Source organism: Kogia breviceps, chromosome 7 (assembly GCF_026419965.1).
Source record: "Kogia breviceps isolate mKogBre1 chromosome 7, mKogBre1 haplotype 1, whole genome shotgun sequence".
NCBI classification, from domain to species: Eukaryota; Metazoa; Chordata; class Mammalia; order Artiodactyla; family Physeteridae; genus Kogia; species Kogia breviceps.
In genome coordinates this window covers 12165608-12185387 of record NC_081316.1, presented here as the reverse complement: position 1 = coordinate 12185387, position 19780 = coordinate 12165608, and the positions used below count along the sequence as shown (strand labels likewise).

Below are 19780 nucleotides of genomic sequence, written 5' to 3'. Positions count from 1 at the left end.
TGTTCTTTTTTCACTTATTAGCTGGTATATTTCTATCAGGAGAAGATTCCCCTCATCAACTACTTGGTTTCCCAGTTGTAGAGGAGGCATGATTCTCTTCTTTTTTTTTTTTTTTTTTTTTGGTGGTACCTGGGCCTCTCACTGTTGTGGTCTCTCCCGTTGCAGAGCACAGGCTCCGGACGCTCAGGCTCAGCAGCCATGGGTCACGGGCCTAGTCGCTCCGCAGCATGTGGCATCTTCCCGGACCAGGCTGCAAACCCACGTCCCCTGCATCGGCAGGCGGACTCTCAACCACTGCGCCACCAGGGAAGCCCCTATTTTCTTAAAATCTTATTTGCATTCCATAGAAGGAATTTAGAATAGTGGGCCTCAAACTGCTGCACATTAGAATCACATGAGAGTTTTTTAAAATGCAAGTGTTCTTAAAAGAAAAAAAAAATTATGTGTCCGCTTCATTGAATAAGTTTTAATGAAGTTTTTTACCATCTTATGACTTGGATTTTTCCTGTCATAAACGTAGATTTACTGCAGCTGTTTCCGGCAAAATGCAAAAGCGTAACTTTAAGTTTCATTTCCTGTACAGATGAAAGCACAGAGAGTTGTTGATAGATCCCTGGGCAGCTCTTTCCCTGCAGAAGCTGATGAAAAATGGTGGCCAATAGTTATGCTATGGGTGCTTTTTGCCATTTTAGGGGGCCAGTTACTTCTCCCTTCCTTGATCTCACTTGGTTCCTGGAGTAATACTGCTCCTATCTGATACTGCAGCCCACAAATTTGTTTCTACCGTATTGGCTGTTCTGGTTGTTCCTATCAAAGCTGAGGAAATATTGTTTTGAAGATCAAAAACACTGTAAAAGCCACACACAGTTGTCAATAAGTTGTTAGAATGTCAATAAGTTGGCAGTGAAACACCTGAACCCTAGCTCTTCAGTGAAAAGAAGTGTCCAAACTTTCCAATATCTTCTTGACTGCTCACCAGTGACAGCAGATTAATACAATTAATGAAATTTAATGATGTAAATTCAATAAAGGCAGGAATTTTTGTCTGTGTTGTTCACTGCTTATATCCTCATCACTTAGAACCAGTCCCAAGTGCAATAAATATTTGAATTTGTTAAATGAAAGTACCCTGTGCCTATCTGTGCCTGCAGGTTTTAGACCACCCACTGTTCTGGGTAATTTCTTGCCCTGTTTCTCAAACCATCGGTCATCCCTCTACCATCTTTTACAACCAAACATTCCCAAAGCAGAATCTTCTCTCACAGCTTGAATGTTTTCATGTCACATTCAATTTTCAGTGAATTGCAGTCTTTCTTCTCGTCTTAATACCTTTCTAAAATTGTTTCCCCTAATACCGCTAGTGATGACCTGATAGCTGTATCCAGTGAGCTCTACTCAATCCCTGTTCCTTTGGATTTCTCAACAACACTGCTCTGCTTCCTCCTGGCTCTTTGAGATGCTTGTCCTTCCTTAGCTTCCAAAACAGGACATTCTCTTAAATCCCTTTCCTACTTTCTTTGACATCCTCAGTTTCATCTTCACTAATTTCACTTTCTCAGACAGCCAGATGTGAGCATTCCTTACAAGGTGTCACCCTCCCCTGGGAACTCTCATTCATTCCCATGACTTACCAATTTTAGGTGAATTCCTCATGCAGTGCCATGTTCTTTCAATCCTGTTCTCTCATCCGATTTTCAAGCTTGCATTTCCAATGATTTGCAATGCATATCATAATCTTCAATCTATGATGTGAAATCATAGAACTGCTCCATTCTGAGCTCACGATCCAATTCCCATGCTTCTCCTTTCTCAGCTTCCTATCTCTCTCTTTTAGCATCGTCACCATCTAATGCCCTTCTTACTTCCCATCATCCAAACCCAGAGCTGAGAGACGTTTTGATTTCTTCCTCTTTTTCACTCCTTATATCTGATAAATTCCATCACATTTATTAAGTCCTTTCTACCCCCAAATGTCTAAAATATAGCCCCCCACCTTTATTTCTAGTCTTTAATTCAGGTCTAGTTCCTTGTTTACTCCTACTGTCTCACTTGTTTTCTAAACTATTAATTGTAATTCCTTTCTTCCCTACTCAGTTCACTTCCAATGATTCTCTGATGCTTATGGATTAAAGTCCAGATGCCATGGGCATTTTAGACCCTGCATAGTGTGGTTCCAGCCTTTGTCTATTGCCTTAAGTTAATGACACTCTGATTTAACCATGATCCATCTAGGCTATTCTGATGGGCTGTGAACACAACTAGAATGTTTCTGTTTCATCCTGTATAGGTATTGTTCCTCCTACCTGGAATGTTCTTTTTCTCTTATTATATAATTTCTACTTATTCTCTAAAATTCAACTCAAATCCCTTCTATTCCGTGAGATTTCCTTGTAATATCCTAGCCTTCATTGAGCTCATTCCTATAATATTATGGAGCAATTATTTTGTGCTAGGCATTAGAGCCTTTTACTGTTATTTAGTCCTTCCTGGCTATCTTACGTCATTTATCATCTCTTTCTAAATTGTTTTTATTGGAATATAATTCACACATCTTTTAAAGTTTTTAAAATATATTCACAAAATTATGCAACCATCGTTGAACCATTATATAATTACAGAATATTTTCATCCTGCCAAAGGAAACCTAATTAATTAACAGTCACTTTCTGTTTCTCCTGCCCCCCTGTCTCCTGCCTATATCTATTTTGTGTTTTTATGGATTTACCTATTATGGGCGTTTCATATAAATGGAATCATATAATATATAGTTTCTTATATCTGACTTTTTATACTTAAAATGATATTTTTAAGGCTCATGTATGTTATGACATGTACCAGTACATCATTCCTTTCATGTCTGAATAATGTTTCATTATATGGATATACCACATTTTCTTTATCTATTCATCAGTTGATAGACATCTGGGTTGTTTCCACTTTTTTACCTAATATGAATAAGGCTCCTATGAACATTTGTATAAAGGTTTGTGTGTGATCCTGTGTTTTCACTTTTCTTAGGTATATACCTAGTAGTGGACTACTGAGCCTTACCTTATAGTAACTCTATGTTTAGCTTTTTGAGGAACTACCAAACAATTTTTCAAAGCAGCTACACCATTTTACATGACCACTAGCAATGTAGGAGGGTTCTAATTTTTCCAAATCCTCACCAAGCTCGTTGCTTTCTTTTTGATTATAGCCATCCCCATGGGTATGAAGTCATATCGCATTGTGGTTTTGATTTGCATTTCCCTAGTGACTAGTGATGGGCCTCTTTTCATATACTTATTGACCATTTGTATATTTTCTTTGGACAAATATATATTCAAGTCCTTTGCCCAAGTTTAAATGTGTTATTTGTCTTTTTATTGCTGAGCTGTAAGCTTTCTTTATATGTTCTGGATACTAGACCCTTATCAAATATATAATTTGCAGATATTTTCTCCCCTTCTGTAGGTTGTTTTCACTTTCTTTACAGTGCCCTTTGAAGCACAAAAGTTTTTAATTTTGATGATGTTCACTTTTTAATTTGTTTATGCTTTTGTTGTCATACCTAAGAAACCACTGCCTAACCCAAGGTTATGAAGTTTATACCTATGTTTTCTTCTAAGAGTTTTGTAGTTTTAGCTCTTATATTTAGGCCTCTGATCCATTTTGAGTTAATTTTTGTATGTGATATGAGGTAAGTGTCCAATTTCATTCTTTTTTGCATGTGGCTACCCAGGTTTCCCACCACAGTTTTTTGAAAGATTATTCTTTTCCCATTGAATTTTCTTGGATCCCTACTGCTTATCTTTTAACATATATGGTTTTTATCACCTCTAGTTAGGCAGTAAGATTTTTTAGGACAGGGGTTTTTTCTTATATTTAGGTGTACCCTCTGTACTTAACAGGTTGCCATACCCATAGTAGGTGCCTGATGGATATATTACTAATATCTGTCTTTCCAACCAGATAGTAAGCTCTAAAATGAGAGGACTTTGCTTATTTTTGCTTACCGGTAGGCTGGGATCAGTAATTACTTTTGGATTATTGAATTAATGATTTCCCAATGTTGAGTTCGTGTCTTACTTTAGGATTTTTGTTCTCCCTTGCAGCAGGATGCATACTAGGTAAGAGTAATTTTCTTACAGTAAGTCACCAAGGGAAGAGGTGAGCAAGGGGCAAACATGACTTCATGGGAAAATCCTAGCTTAGCTTTGATTTTGCCACCATATGATTCTACCATATTCATTTTATATTGCTTGGTCCTCTTTAGCTCAGAACATATAACCAGGTTTTGAATGAAAGGAAACCCCTTTAAGGTTTACAGACTTAGGAAAATTTCTGATTTGTGTTTTAGGTTATGTACCAAGAATTTAAAACAAATGAAATCCAAGCTACCATTTCCGTGTATTGGACTTTTCTCAAAGTGTAATAAAAATGAATTCCCTGGTTTTTAACAAGTGCCAGTACCTCCTATTGGTGGACTTTGACAAGGCTTAATGTGTGAAACCACATTTTGAATAATGAGAACAGGAAATATGTTTCTTTCTTGCTCATGGTTTCTGCAGCTATAAAAGTGATTTGCAAAAAAAAAAAAAGAAAAAGAGGAAATACTACGCTAAGTATCCAATTAAAGAAGAAGGGTGAATTATTCTATATTGATTCAGTGAAGTGCTAAGTTGCAACTAAAATAATACTTAAGAAAATTATATACCAGTAAAGAAACATATTTATGATATAAATTTAAGTATAAAAAATTACATTGTGCAGTGATTGCAACTAGGTAAAATTATTTACTGTTGTGAACTAAGGTGATCAACCATCCTGGTTTGCCTCGGACTACCTGGTTTTTAGCACTAAAAGTCCTGTATCCCAGGAAATCTCTCAGTCCTGAGCAGAGTGGGGTGGTCCGTCACCCTACTATGAACAAATTGCCAAAGAGATAATTGGGGAGAAGGTCATAGCAAGGATTTTCATTCTTTTTTAAGAGTAGACATCAGCGGTGTCTCGTTATAAGGAGTTAATGTGAGGTCAGAAAAAGCTAACTATTTGAGATCATAAAAATGAATAAAATAAACTAAAATTCTTAAGGAACCCATGGGTTTGGAGAAGGATCCTCATATATATTTCAGAAGTGGAGAAAATAAGATAGAAATAAGATATTGTCTCTTTTGAAGGTTTTCTCACTGAATTTTGCCTTGAGTCTGCCATTGCCACAGCCCCTTCCCTTTCCCCTAGTCCAAGAAAGGCATTGGTCCTAGTCTACCACCATGTATTCCAGTCACATTCTGGACCGCAGACAGCAAGGAGTGTGTTATTAATGACCTGTTCCAGGAAAATTTTCCATGGGAATATGTGTGTGTGTTAGAATATATTGACGTGAATAGTTGATGTCTTGACATCGTACAGTTCAAACCCAGATTGGGATTATGTGAATATGAGCTTAAGGCTGCTGGAGCCTCCCATGGTCAAAATGTTACAAGAGTAAAGAAGATTAGGGAAACACCATGTTGGAATCATCTGCTGCAGACGAGAACACACATATAGTTTTATTCATTTAAAGCCATTTTCGAGGACATAGACAGAAATGTCCCACCTCCTTTTTTTTTTTTTCCCCCCCCTAATCACAGGAAATATCTTCCATTGGTGGTCAAAGTGGAAATAGCACTGAGAGTGGAAATTACATTGTCTATGTACCTGCCGGAGTCTGGCAGCACTCAGCATATAGCAAATGCTCAAATGTAGTTGATAGATTATAGTGACGTCCTCCTAGTTTAACATTCTTTCTACGTAGGGTAGTAACGTCTCTGAATATGAAAAAGAATCGAGAAACAGGGTAAATATACCCTGAGATTTGGCATCGTAAGTAATTATGTTATTTTCAAGCATGATCTTCTTTCTCAGAATGTCTATAGCACTTAGTGTCTGCATTCTATAATCTGACAGCTAATTATATATTAATAATTTTTCAAAGGTTGTGAATGTCTAAGTCTTTTTGTTCCCAAGGGGTAAAACCTGATTTCTGACTCTTTTGTGTCTTTCTCAACACCTGTTTCATGCTGGTCAGAGAGCAGGTGCTGATAAAACCTGTTGACTTGGCTCTAGTAGTTTATGCAGACATTGGATAGGCAATTTGGTTATTTCAAGCATTATAGCATTTGAATAAGATCTAGGTATGAAACAGGCTCTCAAAATTACTTGCTGTGACCATTGACAAATTACCTTTACTTATTTATTTGCTTATTTTCTCTTTGAACATTTGTAAAATAGGGGTAGGGATTTTTTTCCCTTGATCATGGAAGCTCAATTGCAATTATTTGATAAAATACTTTGTGAACTGGAAAATATTCTACAAATACAAGTATTGATTATCTTTTATAATTTGGTTACTCCTCATGGCACTTTTTCTATCATTCTTTCTTCCTTTGCCTAAAGGCTAAATGTAGGTAGACAGTGCAACCAAGAGCCTAGAAGAGGAGTTAGGGGAAGTTAAGACAGATGGAGATATGTAAGCGGTGCTGTTTGTACAAAGACAGGGCTGAGGACTGGCCACTTAGAGCTGCCCCAGTGGGGTGTGGAAGCCACAGTGTCAGCCCCATAGAAAGATAGATGGAATGAGTTCTTTATTGTACCTCATTATTATTTTTTGCTTTCCTGAAAACAGTGGTGCAAAAGAGACTCCATGAAAAATGTAGATGTGGAAGGAATTAAAGATAGCTTAGGGAGGCATGAAGGAGTCACTTACATTTTTCATCTGGTGCGGAGTCTCCCTACTGCAGAGGGAAAAAATGAAAAAGCAAACGAACTACTACTGCTGTGACTACTACTACACCTTATCCAAGGAACAGGCCAGTGAGAAACCGCATTCTGCAGCCCTTATTCAGCCTATTTTTTTAGCGTAAGAAAGCTGTCCTAAACGACAAACATGGTGATACAGTCTACTACAATGGCCTATGTTCATCCTCTGAATGAGGACGGAGTGAAGGGAGCTGTGGTCACTCCATGCAAGGACCAGAGAGACATGGAGGCTTCATGCAGAATGCCTCCAGAAATGGGGGTAAATACGTCTCTTGGAAGCTGTGAACGTTAATGTCTAAAAAAAAAGAAAACAGAAAAAAAATAGGTTAAGGGACACTATCATTTTCTATTGGTGAGGCTTCCTGATCTTGGGGAGGTTCTGGAAAGTTTATTTCTGTTTCTTCTTCTTCTTCTTCTTCTTCCTGGACTGGAATAATTTCAATGTCCTCTTCATTCTTTGGTTGGGAAGATATTTCAATCTGCTCAACCACTTCTTCTTTTATTTCAATCGCCTGTTCCTTTTTTTCTTCTGCTGACAGGAGAACTACATTCTGGAACACAAAATGGAACCAACTTTTCTTGACCTTTATCACTGGCACATTTCTCAACAATCTGTATGAATATCAAATGCCTCCTGGTTTTTATGCTATTTATGTTATTTTCTATATGCTTCCCAATACCAGGATTGATTTCCCAGGTGCTCATATCCTTATCAAATCACTTATCAAGGCTCATCCTCAAGGCCAGTAGATACTTGCTACTTTGCCTGGAATGATCACACAGTGTTTGGGAAATAACACTGCAATAATAGAGGAATTTAGATTCTAGTTTTGATTGGCCTTTATTGGACATAACCTTGGGAAAGTAACTTTCTCTCTCCAATCCTGTCTTCCTCATCTGCAAAATGAAGGACTTGATGATGATTTCTAAATTCTCTTCCAAAGCTAACATCCTATGGTTCTGAAGCAGTTGCTAATAGATCTGTCACTGGGATAGTCATATCTCCCAATTGTGGAGCCTCTTTGAACCTATTGTTTTGGAAGAGGGATTAGAAGGAAAGGGGAGAGGAGAAGGGAATACTGAGAAATGAGATGGAAGAAATAGTGGCTTTAATCAGCCTTCAACCATCCTGTTTTTATGCATTAAGTATGGAATTCTGAAGCCAAGAGGGATGACTTGAAGTCCAGCAAGGTTGGTAAGAGGATGTACATAGCATAGGACTGTATCTTCTGTCTAACGTTTAAACTTATTTCAGATTTCAAGACACTTTTCTCCATTACTGGTATTTTCTGCTTTCCAGAAATATTCTAGGATCACTTTTCATGATATTCCCAGGCTCATCAGATTACACTCTCCATAAATGACTCTTTGTAGATGTGATTTTCCTACAGGGAGTTTGTGAACAGCATGGCTTCTACTTACAGCTTTGGGTCTGGAGCATATTTTTTTCCATTCATTCTCAACAGTGCCAGCTGTCACAAGTTTTTGGAGGAAGGTAAAGAACAGCATCACTGCAGAAATGCCCTGAAGAACAGAAAAATGAGGGTGAAAATGTAGTACTGAAAATATAAGATTGTGGTTGGTGCTCAATAAATGACTGTTGACTAAAAGTAAATGATTAAAAGATCAATTCCTTAGAGAAATAATGACTGGCTGTGAGAACTGCTAGTATCTGCATAACCCTAACCCTTAGCACAACTCCTGGCCCATAACAGATAGTGCATGTTGTTGACAGAAAGTAAAGCAGTAATAATTAGTTGAAGAATCAATTTTGTGTAGGCAAGAACAATTATTGGGCCCCAAATTGAACCGTATCCAGCTCTAGGTGGTATGGTATCGCACTAAGGAAATCTCTCCACACGTGGGAGATGCATTTTTTTCCCCTTCAAACTCTACACTAAAAACTCCTTGAGGCAAATGATGTTTATATTACAACTTAAGTTCTTCAATGTTCATCTTAATCAATAATAATAATAATAATAATAATAAATATTTTATTAATAATATAATAATAATAAATGTTAAAGCAAACACTTAAATAGCACTTTCTATGTACCAGACACTGTTCTAAGTTCTTTCCATGTATTAACTCATCCCTCAAAGCAGCCTTATAAATACTACAAACAGTAAATACTATTACCTTCCCCATTTTGCAGTTGAAGAAAATGAGACAGTGTGATCAGAATTCTTGCTCAACGCCATATAGGCGATGAGTAGCAGACACAGACAGTCTGGTCATAAGAAAAATGCCATACTTCCTCCATGAAAATAAATCCAGTTTCACACTTACCAAGAATAAAAACCGTACGCTGTCACAATATTTCATAGATAGAGAGTTTTTCTCAGCGGGGTTAGCTGGTTCACAGTTGTATATGTTAATATATGGTGTGGGAGCCTTGGTAAGGTTCACACTCTCCATTTTAAAAAAATGGGAAACTGTCAGATTAAATATGTCCATGATCAAAAAGATTATTCCAGAAATAGCAGCAAAGAGGCTCAATGAGTTCATTATTATTTTCCCTCTGACCTGAAATAGAGACATTGAGTTTAATTGAGTTGAATTACCAATTGAAGAATATAAGCTAGGAAGGGATTCCAGATCCCATTCCCCTGACTCAGAAAGGTACTACTCCTAAATCATATGAAGTTCTGTTTCTCTCAGTTGTTCTTAGTCTCTTTGTCACTATAAAATGAAAACCTTCATGTCTGAACCTTGTCCCTCTCTCAGGTTTCCCCATCTCATTTATGCCGCCACCATCCAATCAGTTCATCAAGAAAACATCCTAGGAATAATCCTCGCACTTCCTTTCACTGCCACCAGAATACTAGTAGGCATTCCATACGCAATTGTTGAGTAAATGAAATGAATAGTACTAGATTATATCACAGTGAAGCAGGATGGTATTGTGGGTATAGGTAGGGAAAGAGCCGATAGACCCCTCTAGTTCTGTACCATCAAGTGGAAACAAGCAAATAGTAACACCTATTCCCTCCCTCTTGACCCAGGTAGCAGTCAGCCCCAGTCAATCATCTTTCAAAATACAATTAAGGCTGTTGTCTCCGGGTAGCACAGGAAAGAGGAGATCGGTGTGAATGTGCTACCTTGCCAGGATGATAAAAGTTCGAAACAGGAATATATGTGCAAAAAGTACCATAATGGTGTGGGGTTATTGATGATTATCTTAAGACACACGTATTTCATCCCTGGTTGTATGACCTACAGATGGCAAGTCAGTAGGGCTGACTGTATTTGGAGAATAAATACAACTTGATCTTCATAAACAGTTTTTCTTTTCCCCCAAACTGAGTTTGTCAGACCACCTCTAGACAGGGGCCATCTCAATCTCCTCTATCTCCATTGACTTCGGAAGTGACTCACGTTAGTAATAGCTTAGTAAGTGGAGAAAAGTTGAAGAAGGAAGCTTGCTGGTAAGCTCTTGACCTGTACAGAATCAGGGGTTCTTCCTGGGTGTAGATGTGTCCTGAGGGGTTTATATGCACGAGACCACTCTAGCTCTTTATAGCCTCTGAAGCACCCTCATGTATATTACTCCATTTTATCCTCAGGAGAGTTTCATACAGTAGCAAGGACTATTATCTCCATTTTATAGGTTAAACTTCAGAGGTACATAGGGGTAAACTGACTTGCTCAGGGTTACAGCTGAAGGTTAACTAAGACTTAAGTCGGTCATAGCATTGATTAGACGGTTTTCCTAAATGCTGGTCTGAGAGAAATGACAAGATTTTCGAAGAGGTCTCACACAGCATCTCACATTCCTAAGACCATAAGCATGCTCTTCAACGATCTGCCTTTAATTCTGTTTCCATGAATATCTCATTTCCATGTTTTTTACGAATAAAATCACAACAGCATCATAGAGGACCTTTTGCTTTTTAGGATTGAGCGATAACTCAGTGCTACTGTAACTCCAAAGGTCTTCAAGGGTCCTTCTTTTCAACTGAGAAAATAGCTACTTCTCTGATGTGTGGGAAAGAAGGACATACGATTACTTGCCAAACTCTTCATGGAGTTTTTCTCCGCTGCGGCTAGGAGTGATCCAGAAATGATATACTGTAAAAAGAGAGGTGGTGGGTGGGGAAGGGAGGGGGGTGAGATGGGAGAAGCAGCAGGGAGAGAGGGGCAGAGAAGGAGACCACTTTTTAACATTGAGAACTGGTTGTAAAAAAGCTAGCCACACTTTCAACCACTTTCACTAAGCTATCCAGTCCTTTTTAACGGATTTATTCATTTTTCAGCATATTTCTCCTTTATTCAGGCTCAATCACATTCAGTCCATGCCTTTTATTCAATCAAATGGGGAGCTGTGACTAGGAATATAGTAAGACCAGAGGCAGAATTCACATTTCCCTGTCAATTAGTACTCACACTGTCAATTTAGAAGTTTTATTTTCAGTTTTCCTTTTTTTACTTTGGGGAATTGCTCTTTGGAGTTCACAGTGTTCTAAATGGCGTTGATGGCAATGATGAGTGAATTGATGTAGAAGAAATACTTGGCCTGAATGTCATAGGCACTTCATTAAAACGTGGGCTGCTACAGGAAGTGGTCATTATTTCTCATCTTCCTTTTCTACTATCCAAGCTGTAAGATGGAGGAAACTCTTTCACTAATCCATCTCTCCTTGTTCTGAAAATTTCAATCCTGGACCTGTCTTGATAGTCACATCTATGAAGGTGTAATGGTGATGAAAACATCACTGTCCCATACCACATCCAGAGAGGGTTACAAGCTTGGAAAACATGCACATGAAACAGCCATAAGGAGTACTGCTCTGCTGATAAGTGAGAGGAGATTTATTTGGGATGGGACTAATTTCACCACGTGAGATAGTAACTAAAGAGAGTTGTAGGGAAGAAGGACCAGGTGGGAGGAAGTTTGCTTCCTGAAACACCATGCTATACAGTCCAAATGTCTAGTACCCAGCCCCCTTCATGCCGGACATTGACTTTGGAGAGGTCCTGCTTTGAGAAGTCTTTCCTGCCTGTGTAGATAGATCCATGCAGGGCAGCTTTCTCTGAATTCCCGTGAAGCATGGCCACTGACTCTCAACCATGGGATTCACGCTCAATACAGTCAACCCGTCTTTCCACTAAATCACGTCAACCAGATAACCTATTCCCTACTCCTGTGCTTTCCTCAACACAGAAGTAATCTGGTGTATTCCTGTGGAGCTTTTTAACCTTTTTGTCTGTATCACTCCCCAAATGGTTGTTAGTTTTTACTCACCATAATGCCTCCCCAGAGAGGGTACCACAAAGTTACACAGATGGGTGCGTAGACCTCCGCGTGGATCAACAGAAGGCCGCCCAGAGCAATGTGGAAGAGCCCATTCATAATCTGGACAGCCTGGGGAGAGAATAGGGGCACTGATGGATGAACTGAAGTCATCATCAAGTCAGAAAGCGAAGGTGAGGCCGGAAGCCCTGGTTCCTGACCTGGATGGGGCTGTGCAAGATGTCCAAAGCAAGCGGTGAAGGTGCCAAGACCTTTGTCTCGTTCCGATTCATTTTCCCCACCACCTGGGGCATTTCCAAGGCAGGTATACGTGATATACTGGTGATGAACTGGGATGGGAGACCCCTAACTATGCAAGCCTCAAGATCAAGTGGGGGCCTAAGATCACCATGATAATCTCTCTGTACGTCCCTGATTTGGCCCCCTGTGTCAGACATAAAGATCACCTCAAGCGGGATCAGATACCTTTCAGTCGGATTGAACTTTGTACCTGGCCTACAGCATCTGCTTCTGTAGGCCAGAGGGTCCCTAGGATGTGGAATGGAGGGCAACTGACTTACCCCCAAAGGCTTAGATTCCCTCAAGAAGAAGCTCTGTGTGGCGCCCACCACTGAAGGCACCCTCCTGGAAATTAGTTTCTGAACAGGCTGCATGGCAATAGGGCCCGCTGGGAAAGCTCCACTCATGGAATTTCTGGGCGTTGTCATTTCACCCTCAAAAGTCCTAAAAATAAAACAAATAATAAAATGAGGAGAGAGAGAACAGGATTCTTGGCAGTCTCTTATCTCGTGTTGTGCACCTGACTACTTTCCTCTGTATTCTCTCTGTGGGTGTCACTGATGGCAGACACGGCCTCTTCCTAGTGACTCTGGATCTAAAGCAAGGCCTCCTCCTGCCATGTTCTGAGACAGGATCCGGAGGGAGCATCTCATGCGAGGGTTTATGGGCCCAGGGATCCCTGCCAGTATTCTTGACAGACACATTTGGGACGTGTTTTCTCTTTGTAGAGAACATCATGCTCATATTCTGTATGTTCTGTGTGTCTGTCATTTCTGGATGCTTTTCTTGTGCTTTAATATTGGAAAATGTGTTTTGTGTGTCTCGTCCTTGTCCCTTTGCTTACCTGCTTTTGTCCATTGGGATGGGCCAGAGTCACCATGATGGAGGATGGGGAAAACTGTTGGAGTCGAGAGGGGCCGATTCAATCTTCTCTCCTCCCACTAACTCTGCCACCTTGAGTAAATCACTTCAAGGAGGCTCTTGAAGGTTCTGTGTGAGACTGTGGCCTCTGAATCAGACTGCCTAGGTTTAGATCATGATTCTTCTATTTGCTGTGAAACTCTGGGTAAGTTCTTTAAACTCTCTGGGCCTCAACTTCTTCAACTGTAAAATGGGGATAGTAATCATTCTTATCTCATAGGGTTGCTGTGAGACTTAAATGGGCTGATGGTGTGTGCATGTCTGGTTTTTTTCCGTTCAGGGATAGCTCAAATGTCAGCCTCTCCAAGAAGCCTTTCCTGAACGCTCAATCCACAATGCATCTCTCTCACAACATCCCATTGCATTTATTTATTTGGTAGCACTTATCACTGCGAGGAATTACTGCCGGTCTCTCCCCACTAGAATATAAATTCCTTGTGTTCTCTCTTGTTTAGTATTTAAAATTATGGCTGGATTTAGTAGTTTCTTCATGAATATTACTGAAGAAGTAAATGTATGCAAAGCACCCATGTCTGAATCATTATTAGCTGCTTTTGTTCTTGTTCTTAATATTTTTACCTTTAGGAGCAGTAGTTTCTATTTTTCCCATCTGAAAAATGAGAACAATACCCCTTTCAGAGACATGTTGTGAGAAATAAATAAGTTAACATAAGTGAAAGTGCCTAGGACACAGGCAGAAAGTAGTAAATGCTATTTGTCCTTCGAATTCGTGATCAATTTCTGAATAGAAATGTCCCTTTCCAGCGCTAACATTTTAAGACTGTTCTACCTTCTTCATCATGTGATTCCCTTCAGTATTCATTTCTTTATGTCAGTTACTTACATGAATTCTATTGGGTCTTTCCTGGGACCTGGAAATCTCTCTTTAGGGACACAATTTTGGTCTTGTCTTTACTGACTGTAAGTCATGTAAGGGGCCTTGGAGGCCAAGGCTGTCTGTCCAGCTTACTTATCTTACTGAAGTCACGCAGGGCTGGGCACCTGCAGGTATGCTGGAAAACAGGGCTCTCCCAGGCCTCACATCTGCAGGCCTCACATCTGTACCCACGTCCTAGTAACAAAGACATTTCACATCTGGCATCTCATCTGAGCCTCACAGGGTAGACAAGGGATGAATCGTTGCCTCTGTTTTGTAGAAAGGGTAACAAGGGCACCGAGAAGTTAGGTAACTCGTTCAAAGTTACACAACCATCAGAGATTTAAAATGAGGGCTGGGACCTAGCCAACAAGGTATCTGTGGTACCAGGCTGCTTTGTCCCCCTTGGGGAATAGGAATTCAGCCTTTCACTTATGAATCTCTCCCTTTTCCTTCAAATAGATGTGCGATTTGGATGACTGTAAATCAGTTGAAAACAGAGTATCTGTCTGGGCCGTGGCTGAAGGGGAGGAGGGGAGTCTGTGGGAGCTTCAAACTTGATTTCGCCCCAGGCCCAGATTACCAGATGTCATGTGGTCTTAGGGATCCGCTTTGCACCACAAACCACCCCACAAGACCACCAACGAGAGGGAATGTTTTAATATAGACCACTAAGGTGTTTACAGACAGATTCAGGCAGAGTTTCTAGGGCCAGTCAGACCTCAGAAACCATTCTGTTCATTTGATAAATGAGGAAACTGTGGCCCAAGGATGAGACATGCCTTGTTAAAGACCTTGCGCTTAGTGATGGAGCCAAACCAGAAAGGCAGCCCCTAGGGCTCTGAGGCTCGTGCTTTTTCTGCTGCACCTCGGGCTGGACTGTTCACCCAGCACCCACTCTGTGCTACTTAGTTCCCACTCTCCCACACCTTGCCTACTAAGTGGGCATTTTCCTTTTCTCTGCAGGTGTGGAAATGGGGGTTCTGAGAGGTTAGTGAATTTTCCCACGGTAAGTATGGAATGAGCTGAGGTTACCACACTCCTCTCCAGAGGGCTCATTTTAATGAGGACAACTTAAAAAGCAAAGGTCATCAATTATCTGGACAGAAGGAGATGATTGGACTACCATTGTTTTAATTTCTCCTCACTTTTCATCTGCCTAAGGCTGTGTCTATATTATTAGTCAGATAAACCTTTTTATGTAGACAAGTCCTACTTGGGCTTTGGAGGGGAATATTTTATTTCTCTTAAAATGATGTCTCACAGAGTGGCAGGGACATATACACACTCCCAAATGTAAATTAGATAGCTAGTGGGAAGCTGCCGCATAGCACAGGGAGATCAGCTCAGTGCTTTGTGACCACCTAGAGGGGTGGGATAGGGAGGGTGGGAGGGAGGGTGACGCAAGAGGGAAGAGATATGGGAACATATGTATATGTATAACTGATTCACTTTGTTGTAAAGGAGAAACTAATACACTATCGTAAAACAGTTATACTCAAATAAAGATGTTAAAAAATAAAAATATTTTTAAAAATTTTAAAAAAATGATGTCTCACTATGGCAACTATATTTCTACAAAGCCTTCAACACATACTATTGTAAAATAGTTTACAAACACAAACATACTTGTTTCTCTATGCTACTTCATTTTTTATGGCGTGTGTGTGTGTGTGTGTGTGTGTGTATATATATATGCATGCCAGGTCATTGTAGACTGGCTGGGTAATGAAAGATTTTATTCATTTTGTTCTATGGGAATATATGAAACTAGACCACACACTCATCAGGTTTTTGTAGATTCCGGTAGCCTTACCCTATATATATTTTTTCTTTAATTGTTCACCGTGACGGTTTGTCCCAACTGTGTGTTTTCCAGCACACAGTTCTATGCTCAAAGACTAGTTGGTACACTAGCAGTGGTTACTGATCACATTGGTCAAAATGTGGTCATAAGATTTTACTATCACTGAACTACACTAAAATCAGGACTCAGTTTATCAGACACTGCCCTGTTTTATTACAGCACTTGCTGCAAATCTTCTTGGGTTTGTAAAAGGCACCACGATTTCCGTGTCCTTCTGCTGAAGAAGATCTCACAGCGTTTATGGGCTTTGGTTTGAAGAATGACTTTTAGGTCTAATAATGCCATCAGTTACTCAGAAGTTCAAAGCTGCCCGGCTTTTGTTACCTCCACTTCCTCCTTTGCCGCTCAAATAGTTTTGCATTTTTATCCCTTGTGGCCTCCTGTGCGCTTGTCTCTGAGGAATAGTGTTCTTAATACTCCCTTTTTCTCTGCCTTTGCTCTACAGCCCGTCTCCTTCTACCGTGACGTTAGTCCTTCAAAGACTGACGTCTTCGGTTGCATCTTCAATCTCCTGCGGTATTTGGGGAGTATGGAGCACAAAGAGCTAGTCCTAGCTCTGTTGCTTGCTACCTTTGTGATCTGATCTCTCTGTTCAAAGTTTTGTTTCGAGAACATGAGATGATTTGCAATTTATAAACTACTAAAAGGCTCAAAGAATAATGATCAGCGCTGGAACCTGTGTTACGATTAACACGTGCTGCGGTGTCTCCCCAGTCCCAAAGCCCCTTCCTTTAATCCAGGACTGTCCCAGCCACCGCCCAGTCTCCCCAGTCCTATACTCCCAGCTTCTTTAAAGTTTAACCCTCTGCTTCCACTTCCTCACTACCCACTCACTCCTCGACACTTGGTGGCTGCGTCCTGCCAGAGCCACTCAGGTGAAACTGCCTTCTTCAAAGACTGTGCTGCAGGGACTTCCCTGGCAGTCCAGTGGTTAAAACTCTGTGCTTCTACTGCAGGGGGCACAGGTCTGACCCCTGGCTGGGGAACTAAGATCCTGCATGCCGCTACGAACCTGCATGCTGCGAGGTGGGGGCATAAAAGCTCCATGAGAGAGAGAACGTGCTGCAAAGCCAGGCATCGTCCCTTGGATGGCTTCCCATCTGTATCCCTGTCACCCAGGCTTAAAAAGTTGGAGCCATATTCCTCTCCAGCTCCTTCATCTCCCACATGGAACCAATGGCTAAGTCAGGCAGTTTCTACCTCTGTCAAGTATCTTATTTTGCAGGTGCCAGTGTCACCTCACGAGTTGGATTCTCATTTCCTCTCCTCTCATTTCCTCTACTGGTTTAGCACAGAAATCTTGCTTTTCTACCTTCCATCTCTCTCTTTTCTAACCCATCCTCCACAAGGCAGCTAGATCAGACTCCCTTAAATCCCTGCTGAAGTTACGCTCTTCCTGAACTTGAACTCATCTCTGATCTGTCATTGCCCGCTGGGGAAACCCTTTACCTGGTCGCTTACAGCCTCTACCTAATTTCTTAAGCTCACATCCCTCTACTCCGCAGGGAGTCACTGGTCTGGATGTGTCTCCCGCTTTCTTCTTTGAACCCTCTCAACTTTGAAATGCTTCTCCTCCCACCCCCTTCACTTTCAGTACCACTGCCCATTAGACATTCACATCACCCGAGGCTCTTCCTGGCCAGGAATTCTCCTTCAAAGCCCACAGCTCTTTGCATTCCTTACTTGTCACCAAGGGTTTTCTTTCTCATGTCATATTGTTAGGCCCTCTAATGGAGTGTAAATTCCTTTTGGGAACGCCTTACTAGGATTACACAGGGAACCTGTTTCCTATACACTATGAGCACAAGAAACGGTAAACTGAACGGTAAACTGAACATTACACTGAACTACTTCCCCGGGACAGGTTTACGGACACTCAGGATGTCGGACCAAAAGGTGATGAATTTCATTTCACCGGTCAATCAGTGCGATCAAGCCATGTTATGGGAAACAGGGGAAGGGAATGTTATAAACTGCTTTCAGGAGACAATGATGGCAGGGTTAGAGGTCGTCTTTGTCAGTCTTCATCAGATCTTCCTCTAGTCTCCAGTGCCCACTCTCTCTCTCTCTCTCTCTCGGTTTCTGTGATGGATTTGGAGCAGGGTTTTGTGCTCGATTTGGTGTCCACCAATCCCCTCCAGAAAATGTCCGCCTGAGAGGCTTAACAACATCTAGGGGAATTCACATTTAGTGGGACAGCTTTGGAGACAGAAGCATTTAAAGCGAGAGGCGTGGAGTTATTTTCATTACAGCCGTGACTGTTTATTTTCTTATTTGGTTCGAGGCTGTTCTAAGAGCGTCAGGATTTTAGCTCACTTATTCTTCATAACGCAGTGGGTATTACTATTGCCCCCGCTTTATAGGTGAGGAAACCGAGGAACATAGAGGTTTAGTAACTTGCCTGAGGTTATATGGCTTGTTGATGGTAGAGCTCAGGTTTGAGCCCAGCAGGTAGTAACCATGCTTTAATCTATATGTGGCAATTTACTACTTTTGTAGATTGGCCAGGGTCATGAGAGAGAAAGAGAGAGAGAGAGAGAGTCGTTAAGGTAGTAGGTGGACAGCAGGCCTTGGTATCGCCTTTCCTCAAATGATGACAGTATCAGAAGACCTGACCAGGGAAGCCCTAGAATTAAAGCCAAGAATCTCCAGTCTCCCAAACCATCCTACGCCTTATCTGTCACCCCCTTTTAGTCACTTAAACAAAGCAAATGGATTCCTTACCTGAGTCTCCAAGGTCTTAAGGCTCAAGGGCTGAGGTGGATGCTTGCTGCTGAGTTCACGTAGACAGCTAGGTTCTCAAGTACACAGCGGGCGAGTGAGATGGGCCAGGCCTGGGATCGCTGATAGATACCAGGTGACAGGAAGTTAGTGGCTTCTGCTACCTTGGGTTTCGCCCCAATTACTTTAGCTTAATACACACTTATCAGAGCTGGAGAGGATATACAAAAAAGTTTCTCCCTTACCAGGAGGTTTCACTTCTTGAAAAAGATCCCAGGGGACTGCCGGGCGTACTTTACGCTGCCTTAATTAGAAGAACTATGTAGGCCCCCACCCTGTAAGCAGGTGTGGATGGTGGTCCCCAAGGGCACGAAGGGCTCTAGAAATTCTGCAAAGATGGGCTGTTAGGACTTTTACCTTTTCTGTTACTTTTTTAGGAGCGGGTAGGTGGGAAGGAGGCATCCATGCAGAGAGATTCGAGAATTATTAAGCCCGTACCCTTGGAAGTGTTGTGTGTATCCTCTTGAAATGTCATCCTCATTTGCCCACCCTTAGGGTTCGAGTGGGACCATGTACGTCTCGTGTTGAATTTAGTAGAAATGGCCTAAAAATATATTTTGGTGCTGTGGAACATGTCCCCAGAAGCTTGAGGCTAGAGTTCCATATGTGGGGATGTACACTGAAATAGTACTTTGACCTACGAACCCACCTTTTCCCTCCATCTGTCTAGTACCCTAGTGTCCCCTCTCTTTTCAGTCGGGGCCAGAGCCGTGTGGCCATCAAGCCCAGCACTAGATCAGGTGAGGAAATGGAGGAAGCTGGTGGCCAGGAGAGTAGACAGTTGGGAGATGAATCAGAGAAAGTTTTGCCCAAAGGTATTGTATCCACTGCCCTACCGTATACAACCTTTATGTTCCTATTTGGGATTTTTCTTACTTTGTAATCTTCTTATCCATTGATGTATTTCATTAGCGACCCAGGGCTGTAGTTAGGTAATCGTTTGCCTAGTCTAAAGGGCTGAAACATGGCTCTGTTGCTGAATCTGAGGTTAGCTCGTATCTCCTCTCTCACTCTCTC

General features: G+C 41.2%; 2 protein-coding genes across 9 annotated transcripts in view; one reads left to right on the top strand and one right to left on the bottom strand.

The window, feature by feature from the left end:
- TCN1 (transcobalamin 1) overlaps nt 1-19780 on the top strand; it is a 317931-nt gene that overhangs the window by 122465 nt on the left and 175686 nt on the right. The gene's annotated exons all lie outside the window — the stretch shown is intronic.
- LOC131760494 (B-lymphocyte antigen CD20-like) lies at nt 5511-18802 on the bottom strand. Its single transcript, XM_059070534.2, has 7 exons — nt 18707-18802; nt 12599-12761; nt 12030-12149; nt 10799-10855; nt 9074-9310; nt 8206-8307; nt 5511-7334 (listed from the first exon to the last, which is right to left on the bottom strand). Exons 2-7 carry the CDS (start codon nt 12743-12745, stop codon nt 7110-7112), a joined length of 888 nt encoding a protein of 295 aa, XP_058926517.1. The 5' UTR covers nt 12746-12761; nt 18707-18802; the 3' UTR covers nt 5511-7109.